General features: G+C 35.2%; 1 protein-coding gene across 1 annotated transcript in view; it reads left to right on the top strand.

Moving 5' to 3' along the window:
* Positions 1-5,604: 5,604 nt before the first annotated feature.
* The window catches only part of LOC143441108 (glutamate receptor ionotropic, kainate 2-like), a gene marked incomplete at both ends in the record, with an annotated part of 32,244 nt that continues 16,738 nt past the window's right edge, over positions 5,605-21,110 (top strand). Inside the window, one exon of the mRNA XM_076928200.1 lies at positions 5,605-5,718. Coding sequence (XP_076784315.1) covers positions 5,605-5,718 — 114 coding nt within the window. The remainder of the gene's footprint in view (positions 5,719-21,110) is intronic.

Below are 21,110 nucleotides of genomic sequence, written 5' to 3'. Positions count from 1 at the left end.
TGAGGAGTGTTATCTACACTTATCTTTTGGTAAGAATTAAATTGCAGTAAGAATTTGTGCTGGTGTAGCATAATTTGAAGTTGGCTAAGTTTCTAGTACTAGGCATGATTTTATCAATGTTGAATGGATCTCAAGTCCAATTAGACAGCTGGTAGTTACCACCTGTATGTGAATGTCACTTCCTACAACTTTAGGAATATCTGGCTGTGTTCTTCATAGCGGGTGCAGCTACATAGGACTAATAATTGTTTCCCTTCCTTGACAGCTTGCACAGTACTTTCAGGTACCATAGAAACTAGACAGCAAGAAGGAAGCTTTCAGATTAGACCTACTTGATTCATCATAGTCCTGTTTTCTTAGCATGCAATATCTTTAGCAATATGAAAGGAGGCAGAATGAATTTATATATGAAGCTTCTAATGTAGTAAAGCAGTAGTTTTCCATTCATAGAAAGGGTCTTATCTCTTCCTATATGCTCTCCTCTACCCTACAGTCTGTTCTCCTCTTCTAGTTGAACACTTTATGTTGCATTATTCTTCTTTAACTTTAATATTAGTGCATTCTGTCTTTTCCCATTATATATCCCTCTTTATGGTCCCCTGTTAATTTTTGTGTTATCTCTGTGGGTAACCTAAATGCATCACAAACATCTAATGATTCAAAGATAACATCTGCAGATGAGAAAAAACAAAGGACATTTATATTTCTGTGTCTGTTTCTAACTTCAACTACTTACCTGTAAATTTCATAAAATCTTTTTTGATTAATTGCTGTATAATATTCCATTGTGTAAATATACTGCATTTTTATTATTCATTCATCAGTCAATGGACATCACAGCTGCTTCCTATTCCTTGCTATTGTGAGTAAAACAATAATGAACCTAGATGAGTAGGTGTCTCTAGAGAGGGGTAAGAAGTAATTAGGTATGTACCCAAATTTAGTACAGCTTGATCATATGGAATGCATGTTTTATGATTTTTGTGGAACCTCTGCACTGCTTCTATAATGCTTCCACAATGTAGCATTCACAATAGCTATAACTAAGTTTCCTTTTCTCTACATCCATGACAATATTTGTAATAACTTGTTTTTGATATTACTCATTTTTATGAGAAATCATTACAGTGATTTTCATAGTGACAGTCCAAGTTTGCACTCCCAGCTGAATGAATGAATGAATGAATGTTTCTCCTTCAAATCCATATCAGTTATCTGTAGTGCTATTGATCCTAGCCATTCTGATAGATGTAAGACTAAATATAAAAGCAGTTTTCATGTGCATTTCTCTGATGGAAAAGAAGGATGAATATGTTTTAAAGGTGATTTCAGTTGTTTACATTTTAATTCTTAAAAATTCTTTATTTAGTTTCATGCTCCATATGTAGTTCTGGGTGGATGAAACTTCACTTTGTAGACAAAAATGGTCTCCATCACAGTGAGCTCCATATACCACTCCCTTCCCAGGGCTAGAAGTAAATGAATGTGCAACCATCCCCAGTTATGAGTTTTATTTATTTATTGGGAATTTTTACATCTATCAGAGAAATGTGTCTATAATTCTCTTTTTTTTAATGTATGTTATCTGGTCTGCTACCCAGCTACTGCTGACCTCACCAAGTGAATCTCTTGTCTTTTATTCTGATAAAATTTATTTTTAAAAATTTTGTATATGAATGAATAAAGGTGTATGAATAGGACAAGAAACCATGCATGTATAGGCCAGAAGAGGGCATGATGTTCCATGGAGCTGCTGTTTCAGGTAGTTTTGAGTTGGCTGAAAATTAAACTGACGTCCTGTACAGCAGTAGTGGGTAGTCCTGACTATTCAGCTATCTCTCCAGCAAGAAACATTTTTATATTGTAGTGTGGCATTAAGTTAATTAGGCTATGCCTTTCATAAATAATTTTATTTGGCTACTCTTGATGGTTTTGTGAGTGGATCAAATCATAGTTGTTAATACTTTAGTTAATAGATTAACAGCATTTAATATCTGACTATTTAGTCAACGTTGGAAAGGAAAATAAATAAAAGCTAAGGGAAAAATAAGTTCTAAGAATTGATTACAAACCACAGATACAAAGTATCAGTCACTATGAGATAACCCTTGAGACATGTCCTGTTCAACCTGCAGCACACTTTTAACGATTTTATATTTGAAACACTTCAGCTAATTTTCACTCATTCTAACTTTATACTCTTTGATCCACTGAGCCCAGATATCTAGCACAGCCTCCATTTTTATGAGTTTAAGATTGACATGATATATAACTGCCAGCAAGTAATTTATTTTGAGAATAAAAAAGAGAAAAATTTGCATGTTATTACTATTGCTGAATTATTTATTTTTTAATGACACAAATATTTTAATGGGAATATATAGCTATTTGTATAGCAAAATTTGATTAACATGAGACAATTGAAAGTATCATTAAAATATCTCTAAAATGATATAAATATGAATCCCTTATATGTTAGCTACAGTGTTCAAACACTATAGTAAAGTATATATTTATATGAAGCTATCAGAATGCTATATATAAATACATGAAATATTTTAATTAACAGAAAATTGATATGCTTCTCAACATCTTCAATTTAAAAATATAGTTTTAAAAGTTTTCTGAGAAAATGATAAGAAAATTAGTGTATATAATAAAATATATATATATATAGTGTATATAATAAAATAAATAAATAAAATATGAGGAAAGTAGAATGATCACAATGAAGATGCAAGATCTTTTTAATTTTTTTTATTTTTTATTGGATATTTTATTTATTTACAGTACAGATGTCATCCCCTTTTCCCATTTCCCCTCCCTAGAATCCCCTATCCAATACCCACTCTTCCTTCATGCTTTTATACCATTTTGATTACATGCATGTATTAAGGTCAGTTCTAGGTTGAGGGTCTAGCAATACAATAGATGCAAATAGTCGAGGAACAAGCAATGCAACAAACACAAATAGTCAAATAAAAAGCAAGGCATTAAACCCAGTTACATGAACACTCCTGTGATCACTGTTTCTAAAAGCTTATCAGGATTACCAAAGTATCTGAGCCTACTTCCCTATCCTAGCCCAAGGTCATTTTCGTGTCTGAAGCCTACTTCCTTATTCTAGGCTAAAATTTAGAATCCTGTCTGAAATTACTTCTTTGTTCTGGTCTAATATTTACTTTCCTGCCTGAGATTACTTTTTTGTTGTAGCCTACGATTTAGACTCCTACCTGAAATTACTTCTTTGTTCTAGACTAATATCAGATTCCTGCTTGAAGCCTACTTCCTTGTCCTTGGCCAATGTCATATTCCTGCCAAGCAGCCCCTTTTCTTGTCCTTGGCGCATGTCAGCTTCTTGCCAAGCAGCCCCAAAGGCTCTCCACGTCTCCCCCTTTTTTATTTTGTTAACAAGACTGAGCCTGTCTTATGTCATTCTGACAAGAATGCCTTTCTTACCCATCATGGAATATGCGTTATCAAAGGCAATGCACTTCTGTCTTAGGTTTGTAAAGCTCTGTGCAGAATCTTACCCATCCTTGTATTGCCAGCCTGTTAATTTAATAACTGTCTCAAAGGTCCATTTTCAGGTTTAAGCCATGTACATTGGCTGCCAACATGCTGAGGTTGTTAAAGATAAGCTTTAACATGATAGGCAGAAATAAAATATTCCCAGGACAAGAAAAGCTAGCCTGATCAAGCTATATATGCCATTCCTGTCATTTGCAAAATGGAAATGCTGAACTCAGGCCATGGATAATTTTATCAGGATTATCTGCAGCATCAAAAGTCAATAAAGCAGCATTCTTTAAATTCATAATCTCATTATGCAAAGTTAACACACCCAGAAAGGTGTTAGGATTATGCCAAATATCCTACACATGTCATTAAACTTTTTCTAATTGTAATGACAGTCATTGTGAATTTCAAATGTTACACTACTTCAATAATATTTATCATGACACTTGGGATGGCTTCTAACTCTTGAACCCTGAACCTCCTTCAGATAATTTTAATGGGTAATAGAACATCATTCGTTGTTCCAGATATTAATATAAATCCTTATGTATACTCAATACATTTCTAACCTTTTTTTGCTAGATATTTAACAAAAATTCTTGTTTTAACTCCTTGTGTCAATGGTATTGCAGAAGCAGTGGTGCTAGCAATTAATGAAATTAAAGTTATTATACCAGAAATAATCAAGCCTGCTATTCTCTTGCTTCTGCTTAAAGGTTAACTCACTTCTTCCAGCACTTTCAAGCTTTTTAAAGAGAATCAAGGTTTTCTAATACTAAGGGTAGTGAGACAAAAGCTGGTTGGTAGACCCCCCCCGTAACAGACATGGCAGGTTTCAACACACTAACATAATTGGAAATTATACAGTCAATGCAACTTACAATAAACGCTGTAGAAAAGACAAAGCCAATTTTAGCTTGGCAATTTAAAGAGCCTTAAAACAGGCAATCATCTTCATTTGAAATCCAGATCTTTTCCCAACAATATCTCTTGGTATCCTAACATCATAGTGAGCTATAGCTAGCTTCCAAATATGTTCCTGGCAAAGTCCAGATTCAGTCTTCCAAAATTAGACTGTTATTTCCCATATTGGATTGGTTTCTAGACCAGTACATGATTGAGTTCTAAGAGCTGGGCACCTTTAAGAAGAATACAAAAGACATAGTTTCTCTTTTTGATTCTCTATCCAACAAGGTCTAAAAACTTGAGGCAAGAAAGCTTGTCCCATCTGGGATATAGTCAAGCAAAGGTGGTTCAGGTACATATATCCAATATAGCTCCCCAGTCACCCTTGTCAGGGCACTCAGCAAGCTCACAGGTCACCATCATTTTCTGTTTCAGCAACGGCATGTCTCACCAATCTTTTAAAAGTTCCATTGGCCTCTTCCACAATACCTTGTCCTTGAGGATTATACAAAATCTGCCGATGGAACAATAATTTCTTGTAGTTATCATTAAACAACAAACCTGTGCCTTCTGTAAAGTTTTGAGTTTATATATGTCTTTCACAGAGACTGACTTTGTCACTCCATCCATTGCATTAAGTCAGATAAAATGTAAGCACACAAAATATATATGGCCTCACCTATAAGAGAGGACATTTGATTACATAAAACTCTAGAGTACAAAAAAAAAAAAAAAAAAACTGGGGTGGATTATCTACATACTTATTAATTTATCCTGGACCCCTAAGGTTTTCCTTGTCCTTTTGCTTTGTCTGTGATGTATAATGCTCTCTCTATAATGAGAGGAAGAAAGATCCATTATAAAAGGATATACTCTATTCATGAGTTTCTAGAAACTACCAATGTATCATCAAAAATGTTTCTTCTTGGAGAATGAAAGTTTAAATGGAAAATAAAACTCCCACATGGATAGTGGCTCTATGGCTGAATATTTTCTTTTTATTGTTACTAGACACACTTCTCAGTTGTGTGAATCATTCTTAAAGAACACAGTCTATACTTTAATGACAACACATAATGCTGCAGAGGTGAACAGTGTTAGTAATTGTAACTTGCTTTTGCAGCACTCCCTTATAGGCGTCTGATAGACAATTTATAATGTACATTTGTTATTTTATAGATTGGAACTTGGGATCCAGCCAGTGGCCTGAATATGACAGAAAGCCAGAAAGGAAAGCCAGCGAATATCACAGACTCATTGTCTAATCGTTCTTTGATTGTTACCACCATTTTGGTAAGTATTTGTTTTTCAATTATTTTAGAAAAATGTGGATACTATGGATATAAATAAAAACACATTTTAATGAGAATATTAATGAATAAAATACAATATATCTTATACTCATTTAGCAATTACTGTAACACAAAAAGATCGGTATTAACTCAGAATTTGAGGCATTTCTTGTGATAGGACAGGTTCATGAATACTGAAAATCTTAACATTTCCATAGAATTTGTTGATATTGATGAATTGCCAATGTCAAGGTTTGAAAAACAAATAGATATGCAGATGCATATAGTTAAATGAGTGGCCAAACATAGACTTTGTTCTCTTGCTGAAAATGTATTTCAAAGTATATACCAAATATTTTCAATATTTTATGTAATAATTACACTCTAATCTTGCTTCAATTTAATTGTTTTCAGCTGGAGTAATACCTCTCATTTTACTAATTTCCTTAATGAAATATAATGGAACATGTTTTTAAAATGAGAAACCTTTTTGCTACTACCATAATTAAATTAGTGCTGATAAGGTAGCTATTATTATTATTTTTTTTACCAATATGTAATTCTATGTTTTAATTGGATTGCCAGTTATGGTCACTCATGCCATTTGCAAAAGAAGGACCTTAATGTTAGAATAAGTAGGAGCTTTTAGATCATTTTAGTCAATAGGACTTACTTATAAGATAGCTTACTAGAGAACTTTCTATATCTCACTTGGCCATAGAAGACTGAAGCTAGAGTTTCAGGAAACCCTAATAAATACTTACCAGCCATAATATCTAGATCTAAGTAGAGTGGTAAATCATGCTGGATTTTAGTAACAAATCTTGAATTTTAGTAACAAAATAGATGTCACAACTGAAGTCATGTCAAAATAGATTAGGTTGTATTAAAAGCTTCCAACAATGAAACAGTTTTGATAACAGTGACCTAATACCCTTGCAGTGGTGAAGTTTGTAATTCTCTAGCTAAAATCTCCAGATTCTTTTGCATCATTTCTAAAGCTTTGAGATTCTCTTCAAATTAATATTAAGTCTCCTGCTGTTTTTTTTTCAAATATAACTTCTATATGCATCAAACTGGAAGAATATGTTAGCCGAAAACTTCACTTTAGGCAATAACACACCTGACTTCTTGCCCACCAAACCATTTGTTCCTAATATCACAACTTTCTGTAAAAACTGTTCAGTAAACAAGCAGTTATTTATCTTGCAGGTAGCTATCCTTTTCTCCTTGGCTTCTTACAGTTTCTATGTGAAACTATTTTCTTCTGCCTTCATTTTATACAAAATTTATGAAATCCAGAATGATCAGTAAGACATCAAAAATTCTATCTTTGACATTCAAGTTGTTGGACAGTCCTATTTCTTTCTACCCTTTATCTTCATTCCTTCATTAATAAGCCTGTGATTTGATTGAACTGGGCTAACCAGGTACCCTACTGCTGTGATTGTTTAAGCCTTGCTCTCTTTGTTTGCAAACATTCTCTGTTTGTGACATTATTTCATTTTTCACTTATACAATTCAAAATTAATATTCTGCTAGTTTTTGTTACATGTGCATCATCTTCCTAAATATGATGAGAATGCCTAAGGAACATAATTTGACTATTTATTTTTTGTGTTTACAGTATCTATTTCACAATGTTCTCAGAGTAAAGATTGTGTCTAAGATATCTGTAACCTTCAATAACCTGGGCTTTTCTGTGTTCTCCCAATCAAGCTCTCAAATGTATTTTCAACTTTATGACTTTGTACCTTCACTCAGTTTTTATTTTCTCCTTCAGTTTCTTATTTCAACTCATTCCTCTAACCTCATTTTAATGTGTCTATCCCACAAAGGGCTGTAACTATTTTGTTCAGTTGGGTGTGTGCTGGGTGGTGGGAAGCTGCATGCTTTACACTCACAATATTCTATTATCTTATTTACCATGCATTAAAAATTATTTTACCATGTGGATCTTTCTCTCTTTAATGTTAAATTATACAATGCAAAGTCTCACACTTTATATGCTTTTGAATTTTTTTTACTGCCAGAGATTTATATTATACTCAATGAATATTCAAGTTATAAAATATAAAAATGATATTTAGTTAACTTAAGAAAATACTAATGTTTAAATAACTATAATTGAATATTTTGTAAATTTTGAGTTTACTACATTTGTCTAATAAAATGAAAATAATGAAATAATTAAATTTACATATTTTTGTTATTGCTTAATTACTTAGGTCTACCTTAAAACAGATATTTATATAACTTGTATACTATCTGAAAAATATTCTCTTAAATATATTCTTTCAATACTAAATAGCCTTGGTTGGCTATGAGACTTTAACTAGTATTTCAACCCCATCAGAACATTTAATGTTATTTATTCATTTGTTGTTAAGACATATCTGTTCCAAACAGCTCCCCATTTATGGATTCAAAGAAGAAAGTGAGCATCTCTGCTTCCAGGTGAGGTGGTACTTTGTGGCAAGGTGGCCACTGGGCAGAAATTGCCTATTTCCTCTACAAACCTGTACTGTTTATGAGAGGACACAAATTATAAGATAAAACAGCTTGGTTCTACTGAGACAAAATAAATTAGTTCTTAATATTTCTTGTTGCAAAGGTCTGCCAGGTGATCATGGGACAGAAGGCTAAAGACTGACACTCGAAATTCCTGACATACTGGGGTTGTATAGGTAGGCAGCTGTCTCTGCAATTTGTCTCAGTTCCTATATTTTCAGATAATATTGGTTGTACTTGGAATTCTGATTAATAATCCTACTCATTCTAACTATAAAACAATTTTATCACACTTCTATTAATACCTACTAATAAGAAGCAGACAGCTTGTCAAACCAAGATTCTAACCCAAATTCCTGTGGAACCCATGTTCAAAAAATATGAGTATCCTGCAGACTATGATAAACCATATATCTGTTATGCTCTCTTCCTGGAGCTACAAATATTTATTTTATTAATCCCTGTTCATAGTAGACAAATATCACTGCTCTGTACTTGGAGTCAGTAAGGTTTCCTATCCTAGTTCTGAATCGTGGGTGAAATTCCCCACATGATTCAGACAAAATATGTACATAAATCTATCCTAAAAGGAAATAATCCCAATTTTATAAATTCGTAGTTCAATCAATATCTGCCCCCAAGAAGTAGGCAGCTTTCATTCTCCAGCTCTCTGTGACGCAGAGCAACATGTACTCTCTACAGCAGGGGACCTCAAAGCCTGATTTGTTTCAAGGTTCCAGAGCTTGAGTCATCACATGACCCATCCCTGCTCTTATCGCCCGGAATAAATTTTTAACTCATAGGCTAAGGATCTTAAATTTCTAGTAGATTCTAGCATCACACGTTGGGTGCCACCTGTTGCTTGAAATATTAAATGAAAATCCACCTTACCACTGGCATGGCATCAATGGACAAGCTGGACTGTTCTCAGCCCAACAGACAGGCTGGCAGACTCAGTGACTCCGAAAATCTCTCCACCTGGCTCACTAAGTTCCCATGGCAGACTGTTGCCATGTATGCCCCACACGTCCAAATTCCTGTGACTGGCTGGGGTGTCCTGCCACCATACTTTCTCTGGAAACTAGCTGAGTTACAGTGTGAAGGAAAAACACCACCCAGTCTTAGTTTAGATTACATGTAACACAATAGCTGGACATAGACGCTAGCATCCTAGTTTTGTAAGCTGTTTAAGTTATAAATTCTCCAGTGGCACATCCCAGTAGATCTGCCACCTAAATTGGGGCCTATCACTAACTATATTGTGTCTACATGCTGTCTCCCATCCAAAAGGGAAAAACTCCTTAAGGCTTTAATCATTTAATTTTGGTGTTATTTGTTCTTTGTCCTTCCCGTTCTGTACTGACCATTTTTTTTTCTTCCAAGTTGAAACCCTTCTTCCCATTTTTCTGTTTCATATCACCTGTATCCTGCTATTCATAGCAACTATTTATTGAGTAATGATGATACATAAAAATTTTGTGCTGAGCTATTTATTTGTCTTACCTCTATAAGAACTCACCAATTGTATTTCCAGTTCCAAATCACTAACCCTGAAAACATACATTCAAGTAGCATTATGCATATGGAGCAGCTTATATTTAAGAAAATATATGTATATGCACATACATGTATGCATGCTATAATAAAAGTTTAAAAGAGGGCCAGGTATTTGAAACAGATTTGGGAAGAAATGAATATGAGAGGGTTTGGAGACAGGAAAGTGAAAAAGTAATATAATTATAATCTAAAATAGAAGTAACTGTCTTAGTTAGGGTTTTAATTATGATAATAAACTCCTTCACCTAAAGCAACTTATAAAGGAAACAGTCTGATTTATTGTACAATTCCAGGTAACAATTGATTCCTTGAAGGAAATTAGGGAAGAAATTCAAGCAAGGAAGCAACTTGGAGGCATGAATTTATATCACAAATGCTATCTTCTTCCTGGTCCTCCCTAACATTGTCCCTCCATCATTCCTCCTCCCCTTTTCCTCTGAGAGTATGGGGCACCCATTGGGTATCCCCTACACGAGTAAATCAAGTCTCTGCCAGATTAGGTACCTTCTCTCTCCCTGAGGGAAGACAAGACAGCCCTATTGAAGAATGGATACCACAATCAGGATACAGCTTTAGAAAGAAACCCCGCTCTAGTTGTTGGGAGACCCACATGAGCTTCACTGTTGCTGCATATGTGCCAAGGGCCTCATTGCAGCCCATGTATGATCTTTGCTCAGTGGCTCAGTCTCTGAGAGCTCTGAGGAGTCTTGGTTAGTTGACTCTGTTGGTCTTCCTGTGGAATTTCTACCCCTTTCAAGGCCTTCAAACATTCCCCCAACTCTTCTATAAGAGTCTCCAACCTCTAATCAAAGTTCTATTTCAGTCAACTGCTGGGTAGAGTGTCTTAAAGGACAGTTATGCTAGGCTTCTGTCTCCAAGCATAACAGCAACATTAGTGTCAAACGTTGGTGCTTTTCTGTAGAATGGGATTCAACTTCGTCCAGTTTTTGTTTGGACATTCCTTCTGGCTCTGCTCGATCTTTGTCCCTGCATTTCCTTAGAAAGGACACATTTTAAGTCAAAAGTATTGTGGGTAGATTGGTGTCCTTATCTTTCTTCTTGGGGTCATGCCTGGCTATAGGAACTAGCCTCTTCAGGTTTGACATGGCATCTCTTGAAATCCTCTTCCATCTAAGATCCCTGGGACTTCCTAGTGATTCCCAAAACACGCCCCAGCTCTGGCAGCTACAGATTTCTATTCATTCTCTTGGCTCTCTGAGCATCTCTCTTGTTTCTCCCCACACCTAATCTTGATCCAGTATTCTTCTCCCTCTCCCCCACACAGTTCTCCTCTGCCTCCTATGAATATTTTGTTCCCCCTTCTAAGTGTGATTCACACATCCTTGCAAGGTTTTTCCTGCTTGTTTAACTTTTTTTGGGTCTGTGGGGTATATCATGGGTATTCTGTACCTTTTGATTCATATTCACTTATCAGTGAGTGCATACCATACATACCCCATAAAGTCTGAGTTGCCTCACTCAGGATGATATTTTCTAATTCCATTCATTTGCCTAAAAACTTCATGATGTCCTTGTATTTAATAGGTAGATAGTATTCCATTGTGTAAATGAACCACACTTTCTGTATTCATTCTTTGGTTGAGGGACAACTGGGTTGTTTCCAGTTTCTGGCTATTATGGAAAAGGCTGGAGAGCAATAGTAATGAAAACCACATAGTATTGGTACAGACAAGTTAATCCATGTAATAGAGTCAAAGATACAGAAATAAACCCACACATAGATATAGACATGTGATTTTTGACAAAGAAGTTAAAACCATATGATAAAAAAGTAAGTTTTTTCAACAAATAGATCCATATCTATCACCCTGCACAAAACTAAAGTCCAGGTTAATCAAGGACCTCAATTAAAACCTGGGTACACTAAATCTAATAGACAAGAAAGTGGATATTTGCTTTGAAAAGATTAGTACAGGAGACAATTGCCTTAATAGGACACTAATGGCTTAGGCTCTTAGAAAAGCTCTGTGAGGCAAAAGACACTGTCAATAGGACAAAACAGTGGTCTACATATCAAAAAAATATCTTCACTAACCCTATATCTGACAGAGAGATAATATCCACAATATATAAGTAACTCAAAAAGTTAGATTCCAGCAAAACAAATGACCAAATTTAAAAATGGGATACAGAGCTAAACAAAGAATTCCCAACAGAAGAATCTCCAATAGTGGAGAAGCACTTAAAGAAATGTCCAACATTTTTAGTCATTAGAGAAATGGAAATTAAAATGATTCTGAAGTTACATCAGTCACAATGGTTAAGATTAAAATCTCAAGTGACAGCCCATGCTGGCAAAGATGTGGAGAAAGGAGTACACTCCTCCATTGCTGGCGTTACTTGCAAACTTGTATAATCACTCTTAAAATCAGTCAGGCAGTTTCTCAGAAAATAGGAAATATTTTTACCTGAAGACCCAGCTGTACTGCTCCTGGATATATGCCCAAAATATGTTCCACCATCCCACAAAGACAGATGCCCTACTATGTTCATAGCAACAACAGGCTCATCTTAAGGAAAGTCTTCTTAATGAAGATTTCCTCTTCCTGGATATGTCTAAGTTTGTGTCAAGTTGACAAAAGACACCCAGCACAGCAGCTAAAACCCCAAATTGGACTCAATATAAGAAGTGAGAGCCGTGTATGTAAAGTCCCTAACACAAAGAACATTTCAGATGCTTTCTAAAATTAGCATGAGAACTGGGGTTGGCACGCTCTTGTTCTCAACTACACATGATTGGAATATGTGTATGTAGTCAATTACAATCTTTAACAGCAGACATTTATGACATGCTTCTAAAGTGCTTGATATAGATCAGAGTGTTTGCCATGCATTTTTGCTTTCACAGTCTTTCTTTTTTTTTTTTTTTTTAAAAAAAAAGCACAAGTACACTACAGTAGCTCTTTTATATAAGACAGTATTTAGTTACTCTTTCTTGAGTAATTTGGGCTTCTTGTTTCTGTACTTACCTAATATAACACACTTTTCTTTTAGCCCTTTGAATAGCAATCTCTTATTTCCCTAGACAAATAAAACATATAGGTATTTATCACAGTTTCCTTTTTATAAAGCAAAATACAGAATTGAGGATGTTTATCAATATTTTTAGATTCTTCTCCCATTGATAGGAGCTATATCATGAGGAGTGAAATATGCATTCATACGGTGAAGAAAATTTATTTTAGAAATCAATTTAAGTACTTATATCTTTAACATTTTAAATAGGATGGATAATATTACAAGCTTGGAGATGTATATACTGATAATTGTCCATCTCAAACTCAATTCCTCACACTCTTCACCTTTGTAATGTGATATCCCACACTACTTTGTTCTTCAATTTCACATATAATTATTGTTTAAAGTCTTTTGTTTCAGTTTTCAGTTTTAGGCTCTTATTTCCATGAATGATACTTTATGTAAGTTAATAGGGGGAATGCCTGTTTTCCATTTGGGGTCTTTATTTCAATACTTTCCCTCCCATCTATTTCTTGAGTTTTGCTTTGTATAGGAATTGATTTTGCTCATCAAGGATTGGTTTGCCTTTAAATATCATTGTACAATTACTTTCCTTCTTCGCTAGTAGCACTTTAGTATAGAAATAACAGCGTTGGAACTCTGCAGACATCAGACATCTCAAGGAAATCATTTACTCTCTGGGAGGCTCTTCCCAGATGTTCAAGGAATTTAACAAATGTATCTGCTTCTTCAACTTAGCCTTATATCCTTGGGCACTCTAGAAGGTTTTTTACTGCAATGTTACTTGCTTAGGTTCCAAAAGCTTTTCCCTATGAAGTTTAGACACAGACTTATCTGGTAAAAAAAAAAAAAAAAAAAAAAAAAAAAAAAAAAAAAAAAAAAAAAAAAAAAAAAAAAAAAGACAATAGAAAGGTCCAGAGTATAAAAGAGAGATGTGAGCAAAACAACACCTAAATAGTTTTATAGCTTTCCCTGTAACATCAACAAATGCACGTGTGGATAGCTGTTGTCAGTGTCCTTTTACTCTTATCCTTCCCTTACTATTGCCAAGGAAGGGCAATCAAGTGTGTAATTCTTCTCAGAGAGTTGCATAGCATTCGGGCTTGGAAATCCAGGCACTGCAGCTTCACAAAGAATAGGATATTATCTTTACAACTTGTATACACTTTCTAGGTAGCTTTATACCCATATTTCAGAAACAATAAGATCAACATAATTCAAGGAAAATATGTGACATGTAAACAATTTATACATCTTAACTGTTAACATGCAGGATGACAGATACACATTCAAATCTCATTCCCTTACACTTGCTCACTCATTTATCCTACTTGTCTGCAGGCATCGAAACTTTCCACATTTTTGCTTACTTACCCTAGCATATTTAGTTCTAATAATTTTTCTCATTTTCTCACTAGGTAAAGATGAAAGCATATAGTCATTACTATAACAAAAGCTCAGGGACAATCAAGAAAGAGGTAGTGGAGAGACCACAAATTAGATTACCAGATACCACTTAATGTATCTATACATGGCCTGGAAACTGTACTCATTAAAAATCAACAGGATGGTTGCCCAAACAAATCCTGAAGAGTGTCACATATAGACATTCCAGTATGGTCAGAAGTCTTATAATTTTCCACATTTTGATGAGAGAGGAAGAATCTGTTTTCCTCAGATATAAGCTCCCCTATTAGTTGTTCAGTCACAAGTTTTGGATATAGGTTCATATGACATAGCTAAATAGATTCAGTCTCTCTCTCTCTCTCTCTCTCTCTCTCTCTCTCTCTCTCTCTCTCTCCCTTTCTCTATCCCTCTCTCTCTTTCACTCACTCATTTACTCTCTCTTTCTCTCTGCCTAATTCCTAATCTCTTAAATTGTATTTTTTTCTGTCTGTTCTCATGAGAGTTAGGCATATCCTATCTCTGATTCATTCCTTCAAATCTTTCTCTGATTTGTCATGTGTTTTGTACATCAATTAGACATCATTTTCTAACATAACTGCTTCCTTCTACTAAGTAACCTTAGCTTCATTGTTAGGTACCAAAGGTGTGTGATCACACTGTAATCCAGAGCTTGTCTGTATTCCAGCTGGCTAATATAGACCTAGAAGGTGTTTAGATATTATCCCTTGTCAGAGCAACAATACTGCTAGATTAAAATACTTCTACATACATTAATATTAGTTTTCGGTTCTTCATATATAGTTGCAATACTTCTTTTGAAGTATTAGTTTTGAAGTTGTTTCACAATTTTCTGAGTAAAATGGAATTAGTAATTATTAAATTAATTTGAATTTCATTTTTATTGATTATTTTAATTATTTAAAATTAAAATGTTATCCACCTTCCTAGTTTCTCCTCCGCAACCCCCCTATTCTATCTCCCTCCCCCATGCTTCTATGAGGGTGCACATGCACCCACCCACTCATTACCACCTAACTGCCCTAGCATTCCCCCATACTTGGGCATGTAGCCTTCACAGGACCAAGGGCCTCCCCTCCCACTGATACCAGATAAGGCCATCTTGTGCTGCATGTGCACCTGGAGCCATAGGTACTTCTATGTGCACTCTTTGGCTGGTGGTTTAGTTCTATGGGAGCTCTGGGGGTTCTGGTTGCTTGAAATTGGTTTTCTTCCCATGGATTTGCAAACCCCTTTAACTCCTTCAGTCCTTCCCCTAACTCCTCCATTGGGGTCCCCATGCTCAGTTTGATGGTTGGATGCAAGCATCTGCATCTGAATTGGTCACGCTATGGTAGAGCCTCTCAGAAGACATCTATACCAGGCTACTGTGAGCAAGCACTTATGAGCATGAGCCATAGTTTCTGGGTTTGGTGTCTGCAGAAGGTATGGATGCCTAGGTAGGACAGTCTCTAAATGGCCATTCCTTCAGTCTTTGCTCCAGTCTTTGTCACTGCATTTTCTTTATATAGGAGCGATTCTGGGATAATATTTTTGAGATGGGTGGGTGGCCCAATCCTTCAACTGGGAACCATGCCTAACTTCTGGAAATGGTCTGCACAGGTTCTCCCTCTACTTTGTTGAGTATTTCAGCTAATGTCATCTTCATTGGGTCCTAGAAGCCTTTTTTTTCCTGGCATTTGGGACTTTCTAATGGCTACCCAGAGTTCTAAATCCCCCACTGCGATGCACCTCTGTTTATTTTTCTGACTCTTTGTACATCTCCTCCATCTTCTCCCATACCTGATTCTACCTGCCCTTTTTACCTCCCTTCCTCTCTGCCTCCCAAGACTCTCCCATCCTCCACCTCCCATAATTATCTTATTCCCCCTTCTAAGTAGGACTGAAGCATCCACACATTGGTCTTCCTTCTTCATGAGCTGCATATGGTCTGTGAGTTGTATTGTTGGTATGCTGATCTTTCTTTTCTAACATCCACATATCAGTGAGGCATACCACATATGTTCTTTTGTGACTGGTTTACCACAATCAGGATGTATTCTCAAGTTCCATCCATTTGCCTGTGAATTTCATGAAGTCATTGTTATTAATAGCTGAATAGTACTTCTTGGTGTAAGTGTACCAAATTTTCTGTATCCATTCCTCTGTTGAGGGACATCTGGATTGTTTTCAGTTTCTGGTTATTATAAGGATGCTATGAACATAGTGGCGTGTGTGTCCATAATACATGTTAGAGCATCTTTTTAGAGTGATATAGCTGGGTGCTCAGGTAGTATTATGTCCAATTTTCTGAGGAACTGCCTGACAGATTTCCAGAATGGTTATACCAACTTACAATCCAATGAAGGAAGGAGTGTTCCTCTTTCTCTACATTCTCACCAGCATCTGCTCTCACTTGAGTTTTTGATTTTAGCCCTTCTAACTGGTGTGAGGTGGAATCTCAGGGTTTGTTTTTTTTTTGTTTTTTTTTTTTTTTTTGATTTGCATTTTTAGGATGACTAAGGATATTGAACATTTCTTTAGGTGCTTTTCAGCCATTTAAGATTCCTAAGTCTAAAATTCTGTTTAGCTCTGTACCCCATTTTAATAAGGTTATTTTGTTCTCTGAAGTTCTTGAGTTCTTTGTATATATTTGTATATATTTGTATATATTGGATATTAGCCCTCTATAGGTTGTAGGATTGGTAAAGTTCCTTCCCCAGTCTTTAGGTCTTTGTCCAGATGATAGTGTTCTTTGCCTTATAGAAGCATTTCAATTTTATGAGATCTCATTTGTTTATAATTGATCTTAGAACCTGGACTATTGGTATTCAATTTCTCTTCTATTAGATTCATTGTATATGATTTTATGTGGAGGTCTTTGATTACTTGGACTTGAGATTTGTACAAGGAGATAAGAATGAATCAACTTGAATTCTACATGCCAACCACCATTGAGCTAGCACCATTTGTTGAATATGCTGTCTTTTTTTCCACTAGATGGTTTTGGGTTCTTTGTCAAAAATCAGGTGATGATGGGTGTGTTTTGATTCTGGGTCTTAAATTATATTCTGTTGATCTATCTGCCTGTCTCTGTATCAATAACATGTAATTTTTACCATTAATGTTCTGTAGTACAGCTTGAAGTCAGGGATGGTGATTCCCCCTAGAAGTTCTTTTATTATTGAGAAGACTTTTCAATATCTTGGGTTTTTCTTGTTCCAAATGAATTTCAGAATTGCTCTTTCTATCTCTGTGAAAAATTGAATTGGGATTTTGATGGAAAATGTACTGAATCTGTAGATAGCTTTTGGTAAGATATCAAATTTTATTACGTTAATCCTGCCAATTCATAAACATAAGAGATCTTTCTGTCTTCTGAGGTCTTCTTCAATTTCTTTCTTCAGAGAGTTGAAATTCTTGTCATACAGATCTTTCACATGTTTGGTTAGTGTCACACCAAGGTACTTTATGTTATTTGTGACTATTGTGAAGGGTAGCGTTTCTCTGATTTCTTTTTTTAGCCCATTTTTCTTTTGAGTAGAGGAAGGCTACTGGTTTGTTTGAGTTCATTTTATATCCAGCCAGTTTGTTGAAGTTCTTCATCAGGTTTAGGAGTTCTCTAGAGGAATTTTTGGGGTCACTTAAGTATACTATCATGTCATCTGCAAATAGTGATATTTTAACTTTTTCCTTTCTACTTGTATCTAAGGTTCCTGTGCCCTCTGGGCTTATGGAGGGGTGGTCTTACTTGGACAAGCTATTAGGGCAGTAGTGGTAGTCGCATTTATGAGCTTAGATGTGTCTTGCTTCCTGCAAGACAAGCTATCTCTGAGCAGGATTGGGATGCAGAGACCTGTGGCACATGGTCAGCTCCAGGGTGCAGATGGAAACCAGAATGAAGAATTAGTAATTTTTGAGTAGACATGTCTTACTTTTCTGTATTATTATAGTTTTTATGCTGAGACTTGTACATATAGAATTAGATATTTAGTTGAGGCAGATTTTCTTCTTTTCTTCCTTACTTTGTTCCTTCATCCTTCCTTCCTTCCTTCCTTCCTTCCTTCCTTCCTTCCTTCCTTCCTTCCTTTTAAAAATCATATTGCTGTTCTTTCAATGGAGGCATTTGTTATGTTCAGTATTAGGGTTGAGGAGTCATGTTCCTTTGCACCTTGGCCTCTATGCCTTATCTTCTGAGATTCAGCTTCTGTCACTTTCTTAGTATCAACTCCCTGCCCTCAATAATAACCCATCCACTTAGTTCTATTGTGTCCTTTCTGCCTGGAGGTCCTACCTTGGCCAACTTGTCCTTGTAGTTTTTCCGGTCTGTGTGGAACTCTATCTCAAGCTTCTTACCTTGGGTCACCTCCAGCCTCCCTCTTCTCTTATAGGTCCTGCCCAATGTTGTGGATCCTATATTGTTAGGAACTTTATATTGGTTCAGCTCTGTCCTTATCTCTAGGTCTGAACTTTCTGTTCAGAGGTGTAGGAATCCCCATGCCTGTGAACACTTTTGCATGTTAGGCTCTGTTCCCTCCCTGATTCCACAGCTTCTGAGAGTATTGTGGATTTCCTTACATGTGAGTGAGCTCTAACTTCCTCCTCATTTTCCAGCTTCTGCTGTGAGTTCTGGAACTCCTGTATCTGGGCGGCACATCTGTGGGTTTCTATACCTATGTTTTTTCCCACTTCAGCTTCTTTACTTTTCTATTTAACATTTTAATAGCTTCCTGTTCAACTTTGCCAAAAGATTTTGTTGGTTTTTTTTTTTTTTTTTTTTTTTTTTTTTTTTTTTATATTAAGTGTTTCTAAAACCTATATTTACAATTCATATATTTAAACTTCACATTGTTTGTTCTAAGAATGGCTTACAAAAAATTGTGTCAATTAACCACTGTTGAATAATGGTATATTAGTGTGCTTTATTGAATAAACAGTATTAAGTGAGTCTACTTTGAAAGGTAATATATCTAAAAACATGATATGGTAACCTTTGAGAATGAGGTATAAAGTTTCTTGGGGATAGATGAGTTGAAACAAAAATCTACACATAAACAATATATAAGGACTCAGGAGTAAATGGCTGGTGGCAGAATGATGTCATTACCAAAGAGCATGATAGAGATATTAGGAAAGAGACATGGACTTCATTTGAATCATATAACAATGGAAATGCCAGCAATAAATTTTGTGCCATCAAATCTTGATAATGAATTAGGGTCAGAGATGAAAACAGTTTGGAGATTAGCTAATAGGTTCAGCCTCCTTTCCCATCAATCCTTTTACTGGAAACAGTAAAATCATACATTTGATTGATTTGAATTTTATTTTTTTCCTCTTTGCTCTTCTCTTTATTTAATGCAAAATTTAATGGTTAAAATACAAATATCAGAAAAAGACAAAAGTAAACAAAATCTTTCATTGATAGTGATAGTCAAGCTGGAGTTAATGGCCTTGCAGACTTAATGACTCATACAGTATTTATTTTATGTAAGTATGCATTGTAATCAACACAGCAATTTCTCCTTTAAATATTTGTTTTTCTGACACTGTTATCCTTACCAAAGTATGAGGGAATAGTACAATAGTAAGGCTTTTGTCCTTTCTCTAAAAGCTATTTCAAATCAGTTACACAGCCATTTTCTAGGAAAGAGTTAGTAGTTGAATGAATCCTGCTTTCTGTAATGCAGACATGCTTTTCCCTTCTAAGATTATGGTTAATTTCTGTAGTCCTAGGAGGAAAACCATAACTATTTGTAGAACAAGAGTTGTGACCAACAAAGATTTAGTATATTTATTTTGTATATTTTTAAATCTCACAAAAGTTCTTTTTTTGAAAGGAGATAAACCCAGGCTGAAACTAATAAAAATATGATTTTGACTTCATAGGTTACTAACATATTTAATGTATGATGAGAGCCTTGAATATAAAGAATACATTTAGGTGTCATGGTGACTATAACCAACCAACCACAAACTAAAGTTTGTAGATTTCCTCAGGCTACTCCTATGCAAAAAATAAAGAAAAAATATTTTCCATTAAATATTGAGGTCCCATTCTACAACCATGGTAAATAATAATGTTGAAACTTAAGACACAAATTTTGAGAGCTGTTACTTCTCAAAGAGAACTCTTGTCAAAATTTTTTTAAATATTATCTAGAGATACTATTTGCAAGGTATACAAAATGAATATCTTTAGATATGGAGGGGTTCCCCCCCACCAAGGGAAAAGATATGAGACAATGTGGAAACACTTTATCATAGTTTTGATCCTCACAATTTTATGCTCTTTTAGTCTTTAGTTCTTGTTATGTTTCCTGATGGCAGCTGAAAGGGTTTTCCACTTTCCTCCTGGCACTTGTGCTTCCCACTGTGATAACCTGCAGTGCACCCTGGGTTTCTGGTGTGAGTGCTAATTAGCTATGGCAGAATCCAGATCTTAAGAACCAGTGGGAATGAAAAGTCATTGAAAGACCAGGTTCAACTCTGGAAGTTACGAATTCTAACTTTATCCTAGCAAAAGCACATTTGTTAAGAATGAAGAAGGCTGAATAAAAGTATCTTAGTACTAACATAAGGTCAATGAAGCAGTAGTAACCAACTATATCGCTATTTATATTATCGATTGCTTATTTTTTCTACTTCTTCCTTTCTTGTGACTATGTTTTAGCAACTTACTTTACCCTTGCACCATTTGCAAGGGTACTTTTCCCACCATGCACATAAGAGGATTTTGAAACATTAAGATACACTGAAATGATTTCCAAGTTAAACTTACTGTCAAATAATTCCCTCAGATGATTTTATTTTTTTTGAGTCAAAGTTTTCTATATTTCTTTGAGAAACTTCCACAATTTTGCTTAGAAATAAATGCCTGAAGATCAATTTAGAATGGTAAAATATAATTTATACCATTGG

This window comes from Arvicanthis niloticus, unplaced genomic scaffold (assembly GCF_011762505.2).
Source record: "Arvicanthis niloticus isolate mArvNil1 unplaced genomic scaffold, mArvNil1.pat.X pat_scaffold_828_arrow_ctg1, whole genome shotgun sequence".
In the NCBI taxonomy this organism is placed as follows: Eukaryota; Metazoa; Chordata; class Mammalia; order Rodentia; family Muridae; genus Arvicanthis; species Arvicanthis niloticus.
Note: the sequence above shows the minus strand (reverse complement) of the source record. Positions and strands in the feature narration are given on the sequence as shown.